The sequence below is a fragment of the Sturnus vulgaris genome, chromosome W (assembly GCF_052056855.1).
Source record: "Sturnus vulgaris isolate bStuVul1 chromosome W, bStuVul1.hap1, whole genome shotgun sequence".
Lineage (NCBI taxonomy): Eukaryota > Metazoa > Chordata > Aves > Passeriformes > Sturnidae > Sturnus > Sturnus vulgaris.
Window position 1 is genome coordinate 38,648,807 of NC_142282.1, and position 6,958 is coordinate 38,655,764.

The 6,958-nt window shown below is 35.7% G+C and overlaps 1 protein-coding gene and 1 long non-coding RNA gene across 2 annotated transcripts in view; both read left to right on the top strand.

Moving 5' to 3' along the window:
* Positions 1-1,604, top strand: part of LOC148220137 (sorting nexin-2-like) — a 165,761-nt gene extending 164,157 nt beyond the window's left edge. Inside the window, exons 6-7 of the mRNA XM_088155791.1 lie at positions 647-790; positions 1,599-1,604. Coding sequence (XP_088011917.1) covers positions 647-790; positions 1,599-1,604 — 150 coding nt within the window. The remainder of the gene's footprint in view (positions 1-646; positions 791-1,598) is intronic.
* A 1,652-nt stretch (positions 1,605-3,256) lies between these two features.
* LOC148220139 (uncharacterized) lies at positions 3,257-6,161 on the top strand. The gene is made up of 3 exons (XR_015798861.1): positions 3,257-4,183; positions 4,669-4,931; positions 5,696-6,161. It is a non-coding gene; the product is annotated as an uncharacterized LOC148220139 (long non-coding RNA).
* Positions 6,162-6,958: the final 797 nt, after the last annotated feature.

The window sequence follows — 6,958 nt, forward strand, 5'->3', positions numbered from 1 at the left end:
AAGAAGGAGGGAGGGGAGAGGTGTTTTAGTTTTTGCCTTTGTTTTTCATCATTCTATTTTGGTTTTAATTGTCAATAAAATAATCTTCCCCAAGTTTTGCCTGTGGTGGTAATTGGTAAGTGATCTTCCTGTCTTTATACTGACTTGTGAGCTTCTTTTCATGTTATTTTCTCCCCATCCTGTCGAGGAGAGGGAATGAGAGAGTAGCTGTGAGTGTCTGGCAGCCAGCCAAGTGTCAACCCAGGGATGTCTTAGAATTTATCCCAAAATATCTTTGAACTTGTCAAACTGTTGGGAAAATATTTTAAAAATTTATATACATTCACTTGCATTATGTACATAGTTATAGTCTATCAAATACATAATATGTAAAAAACATAATTTGATTCTTCTACATCCATCCATGGGACATGAAAAAAAAATTGTTTGGAGCATCAAGGGGTCTGCTCTAAAGAGGCTTCTTGAATGCCCTCTGTTATTTTTAGATAGTATTTAGTTGTGCAAGGATGATGTCAAATTAAATCTAAGACAGAGTGAAGTTTCTTTTGAGTACACTTGTTCCAGCTTTATCCAGAAATGACGTTTTCTAATAGGAATTTAGACAGCTTTAACAATTGCAATTGCTTAATAAATGCCATACTTACAGGGAGTGTTTGATCATCGGATGAAATCCTGGCAGAAATGGCAAGATGCTGAGGTCACTTTACAAAAAAAACGTGAAGCTGAAGCAAAGCTCCAAGTTGTCAACAGACCTGATAAACTGCAGCAAGCTAAAGATGATATAAAAGAGGTAATGTTGTCAAGTATTAATATTATTCTTTCAGGCAGACTTTTTTTATTGATTCATTCCCCTTTAATGTCCTGTTTTATACATTTTTTTTTTTTTACAAATCACATATTAACTATTTTCCATGTTTACTGACATTGTTAAATGGAATTTATTTAAAATCTGAGATGGATATAATTGTTACCCATTCTGAGATATGTAAGGCAGTCAAATACTGTCTCTAAAGAGTCAGGGATATGGGAAGAGGGGAACATGAACAAGTTTAAAAATGCTTTTAACTGTTGCAGAAGACTTGGATAGTCAGAACATCTCTTGGTTTCTAAAGCTAAAATCTAGATAAAAGGACTAATGGATAACTGTTCTCATGTTTTGCTTACATATATATTTAAATTTTTTAAAATATACATATATTATAATTTCAGTAAAAATCCAAAATGTGTACGTTTCATAGATTATACATTTTTTTAACATGCTTCACTAAGGAGATTGAAGAGGTAGGACAGCTTAATTATTTAACATTATTGTATTCTAGTTATGAACCACTATTTTCTCATTAAGTAATGGAGAACATCATTGCAGATTTCAATCTCTTATGTACTTTATTTTGTTTGGTTGCCTCATTTGTCACTAACTAAAGTTGCTTTGTTCTATGCACTTCAATATATTTTATATACAGTGTTGAAGTTGCTCATTAACATAGCTTTCTAATTTTATTTTAAAAGGCCCTTGTTGACTAGAAAAAAAAAAGTCACTTTTTTGTGTTCACATTTTTGCTGGTTGGCTCTCTTGATGTCATCCATCCACCATGCAGAAGTGAGCTGGAGCTCATTGGCAAAACCAATTCCTGACTGTTTGGAACAGTAGGAAATACTAAATGACCATTCCTCGTCATTAATATAAAAAGAATAATTATTTTGTTCTTGATGGATTTTTTTCCTACTTTATTCTATGTTTAGAGAAACTTAAGTAAACTTGGAATCTGAGTATGCTGGTAGAAAATTATTGCTTCCACTGAAATATATTCAGAGTTGCTGAATTCTTTAATAGTAGTCCTTTTGACAGAGATATTGAAAAGTGGAAGCCTATCCAGCTTGAGCTTCATCTGTGACTCAGTTCCTTTGTGCAGATAAAAGGTAAAAGAGTAGTCCTCAAAACAGCATATAAAACAAGAGGGTGATTTTTTCCTTGTCAGAAACTGTAAGATGGGAAAATCACTGACGTCTTGGACACCTCTAAGATGTCATAATACAAAGGAAAAAGTTATTTCAAAGCAGTACTAATCTCTCTTTCCTAGACTGAGTTTTATATAGTTTTAGTTATTAGCTAACTCTCTAGGCTGTGCACATATTAATGTTTCCCTGAAGCACATCCTGTTAGGACTTATTGCATAGCTCCATAAGTGTACATCTGAAAAGACATTAGGAGAATTTTGAATTAATAGAGACTAAATACATAAATATCTCAAGATATTAATTTGGATAGGTGTTCACTGCACCACAAAATGCTCTTGTGATTAAATAGCACCACTAGATTGCTAGCAGGAATACATTATATTGGTGCATGTTGCTTCCTGGCTGCATTTTTTCTGAGATAACTGTTGCCAGATCTATTAGCTCCCATAGTTCAGTTAGTATATTGAGATTAATAGATAGAGTTGCATTTTATAATTTCTGTTAGCATGCATATGTCTGAAGTGTCAGGATGATAGCTTTTTTCATAATATACTAACACAGATGATTTAAATTTAGCAATATAATAGTTACATAAAAGTAAGAGCAAAGGAAGGTCTAGTAATAATAAGATAATACAGCTGGTGATGCTTTCTTAATTGTGTAGTTGAATGTCTTTTGACAAAAAAAGGATAAATATGACCAAGTGTTTTGTACTATTGATATTAATGCCTTGTTCTCAGTATGGCAAAACTCTACAAGCAACTTCCTCTGAATTTTCCTTCTGTGCTCTTACCTGCATTTTTTCTTTTTTTTTTTTTTTTTTTAATTCCTGCTGTCTCTTAAACAATTCCCACTGAGCAAGAGAGCGTGTGTTTAGGCTTGCCTAAAAAACATACATTCTGACCAATAAACACATCCCTGTTAGCTTGTCATCTGCAGAAATGTGGCAAAAGTTACCATTTACTTGGCCATAGGTGGGGATGAAGATTTAATAATCTCTTATGTAAATAGGAAAGTACAAACAACTATTTTTTTGAGACTTTTTCACATTTGATTGAATAGGTAAGAAAGCATAAATGTTTTGGTTCCTTTCTGTGCTGCTTTGAAAGCAAAACCAGTGAGAGACTCCAAGTCAGAAATACAACTTAATAGGAAAAAAAGGAGAAAAATACATGCAATAGTACAAAAGAAAGCCACTGAGATAGTCAGAATACAACCTGACACCCTGCTAGTTAGGGTGGTGGTAGCAGTTCAGATGAAGTGGTCTTGTTGAAGTAGTGATCCTGTAGAAATGTCAGGTAGCTTTTGTCCCCCAGAAACCAGTGGGTAAGGGCTGCCTTGGTGTTCCAAATCTCAGTTTTTATCTAGGTGGGAAATGTTTGGCTCATCCCCCTGGGTGGAGCATCTCCCAATGGGATGATGTAATTATATCAGCCATTCAGTGGGACTCGATGGCCCATTAACAGAAGATATCTTCCTGGAGGAAGGATGGGTAGTGGAAAAGAACACTGCTCCAACTGGTTTTTAACAGGTGACCCATTAGCAGAGGATATCTCACACAAAGATAAGGAGCACTGCCCCACCTGGTTTCAACAGATGGTGATAGAATACACACCTTTGGTCACATCCTTCATCACAACCTAAGACACCTTCATAGCAGTTTTTATAAAGGGAATAGCTAATAAAGATTTAGAGATATTTTCTTTTCACTAAAGAATCTTTAAATTTCCTGTTTCTTAATTGTCCTAGGGTGATGTTATGGTGTTTCTATCTCCAATCGTGTGTCCTGATTATGTTTGGTATTATGTCCTGTGCTTCCAGGACTGAGTCTGAGAGTGAAGCTTTGTTTTGTCTTGTTATCAGCCGGCTCACCTCCCCCATGGTCTATGTTTAGGAGAGGTTTTAGCTCGGCTTGCTTGCTTGCTTGCTTGCCTGCTTGCTTGCCTGCTTGCTCGCTTCTGCCTTTTTCTTTCCTTCGCTTTGCCCTTGCTTTCTGCTTATTAGTTAGTTCAGCTAGGCAGTCCAACTTTTTCCCTGGACTGTTTTCTCTTCCACCCCGTCCCCTCCCTCTCCTGGATACCATCTGAACGGACGGGGACCTGGGAACCCCAAGAAACACCGGGAGGCTACACTTTGTCACCTGCAGCAGTCATCCCCAGCACCAGAGACTGATAACTGCGTGACCACTCGCCAGAGAGACTGAACTTGTCATCCCTTCAGAACGGTGAAAGAGTTTTTTGTCAGCTGGTGTTGTTTTTTTTCCCTGTGCTGGGGAGTGTCTTGCTTGTTAAATAAACAGGTTTTTTCTCCCACTCTTCTCCAAGGAAATTCTTCCCGAACCCGGTGGGGTGGGGGGGGGAGGAGTCGTGGGGTTTGCTGTCTGGGGGCTCCTCCTGGAGGTTTTCCCCCAAATTTGGCCGAAACCAGGACATTAATATTGCTGATAAAAATATTAAGATATTTTTGTATTTTGTATGCAGATAATATTGCCTGAGATATAATTGTTTTAACTGATCTGATGACATTCTTCTCTATAAATTGTTCTTTTGAAATTACTGTACTGATATTTTCCCTTAAGTATGTAAAAAAACAAATAGGTGCTTTTCAATTCTTGAATGACTATCCCTAATATACTAAAAAAAAAAGTTCAGATACCGATAGATGGAACATTGAATGCTGTCTTATTTTTGCATGTTTTTCCTTTGCTAGTGGGAGACAAAAGTTCAGCAAGGGGAAAAAGATTTCGAACAGATCTCCAAAACCATTCGTGAGGAAGTGAAAAGATTTGAGGCACGTATAATTTTGTCCAAATAAATTATAGTTTTGCTTTAGATAATATTCACGTTCCAAGCAAACTTGGTTAAGAGGTTAATCTGCCATAATTATTTACTTTATTAACAGAGGGGACAATTGAAAGACTTTAAAAATGTTATTATCAAGTACTAGAATCCTTAGTGCAAACACAACAGCAGGTAAGAAATTTTAAAAATTTTGTACAAGTTAATATGTTCCATATTAGGTTAGTTAAAAAAGGCAGGCTTTAAGTACAGCATTTTCTAAAGCATGGGGAACCAACTCTAGTCTGTAATCTGTTGCATGAGAACATAGTGATTGCTATTTCCCAGCTATTATTATTCTTACTTGCAGAGCCCTAATTCAGGGAGATAGGGAGGAGAGGGTCTATTCAACTAATACTTTTACTTGTAGATTGGTGTAAAATGCATTAAATACATGCTTAGGCTTACTGAAGAGACTTGACTACTCAAATGTTTATCTGCTTTAAAAAAAAAAATGTACTGAATATTGTACAGCAATAAAACAGCCTTTGGTGACTCAGAAGTAGGCCTGGTTCCAACACTAATGTTCTTTTTTTTTCCAATCTGGGAATATAACCCTCCAGCTTTGATTAAAAAAAAAAAAAAATTAAAGAAACCCCAAATGCCTTTAGAGGCAAGAATGGCAAACTCACTACGCAAACAAATTCTGTATAGCTGTATTCTGTACTCAGTGGGTAAGAATAACTCTGATTGCATGAGCGGATTTGTGTGTTTATTACTAGTGGTTTTCTTGCATAATATAATAATGTGAATGGATAATTAACGAATGGACCATAGATAAACATCTGTGTTCTTACTTTGTCCAGTGAAGATAAGGTCATTACAAGAGGAAGAGTATGTGTGGGTTTTTCCAATATTCAGTACTTAAAGTAAGGTAGCTTTTTTTCCTTCTCTACAAGCTAATAAAATACTGGGAGGCATTCCTACCTGAAGCTAAATCCATCGCCTAAAAGAAGATTATTCCAAATAGCAAGAGACTCTGGCTTTTTCTCCTGGATAAAAACTAAATTCCACACTAAAATCACTTCAAAATAATTCAAATAAACCGCTATATATTTTATGAATTAATGTATGGTGGTTTTATATACCACAGTATTTTATTAATAAACTGCATGTTGTGACCCTCTTTAAAGTAGACTGTGGCATGATGTTCTGCAATACATTGCTGAATAGAACACTATTGCATCTTAATACTTGCACCAAAAGCAGTATTTTTATTCTTTACAATACAATGTTCTGTAGTATGTTTATCTGATCTTTGAAACAAAATTTATTGCATTGACTAATGTTCACCTACACATTCCTGTTCAAAATCATGTTTCTGTGATTATGATAATAAAGAAATGTATCTTGTGAAACATTAAATTTTTATTTTGTTTCTTTAGATATTTTTTAGCACTCTTAAAAGTAGCATTTATAACAGATTGAGTTTATATTGAAGGCAGCAACACAGAATTATAGAATGGTTTCGGTTGCACAGGATCTTTTAGAGATCATCCAGTGTCATAGTTTAAGCCCAGCTGGCTATTAAGTACTGTTACCAAAAATCGTTACAAATAAAACCTCCTTAACATGAATGTGGCATTAAGAGGCAGGCATTCTTTATTTGAACAGATGCATGAGGGAATAGCTCCTCTGAAATACTGTGAATGCTGAGTACAGAAATGTTCCTGTTTATATACTATATTTTACATACATATTCAGTGATTTTCCCAGAATAAACATACATATGATGATCATTTCCCTGTAGTCCTTAACATATGTTCCCTCCCCTTTAAGCATGCATTCTTCTGTCCTGGGGGGGAACTTTGGTGGTCCCTGGTGGTCAGTGACCCCAAAGTCATATCTGACAGCCTGGTGAGCTGGTAAAAGTTGGCACAACTGGGGTGGTTGCTTTCCCGTTCTTCTTCCTACAGAATAATCATTGTGCAGTTCCATAGGCCAGTGTTGTTTGAAGAATAAGCATTGTGTTAGCTTACCAGATGCAAACAATTTTTCATCTGGCAACATTCTCCCCCTTTGAGGCTGGTGAAGCTTGTCTTCCCTTCAGTCTTTCAGAAACCTCACTTTGCTTTTTTACTAACATCATCTAAGTTCCTCACATTGCATTAGTGATTATGTTTTTTATGCACCTTAAAGCAAGTATCATAATCACAATTATT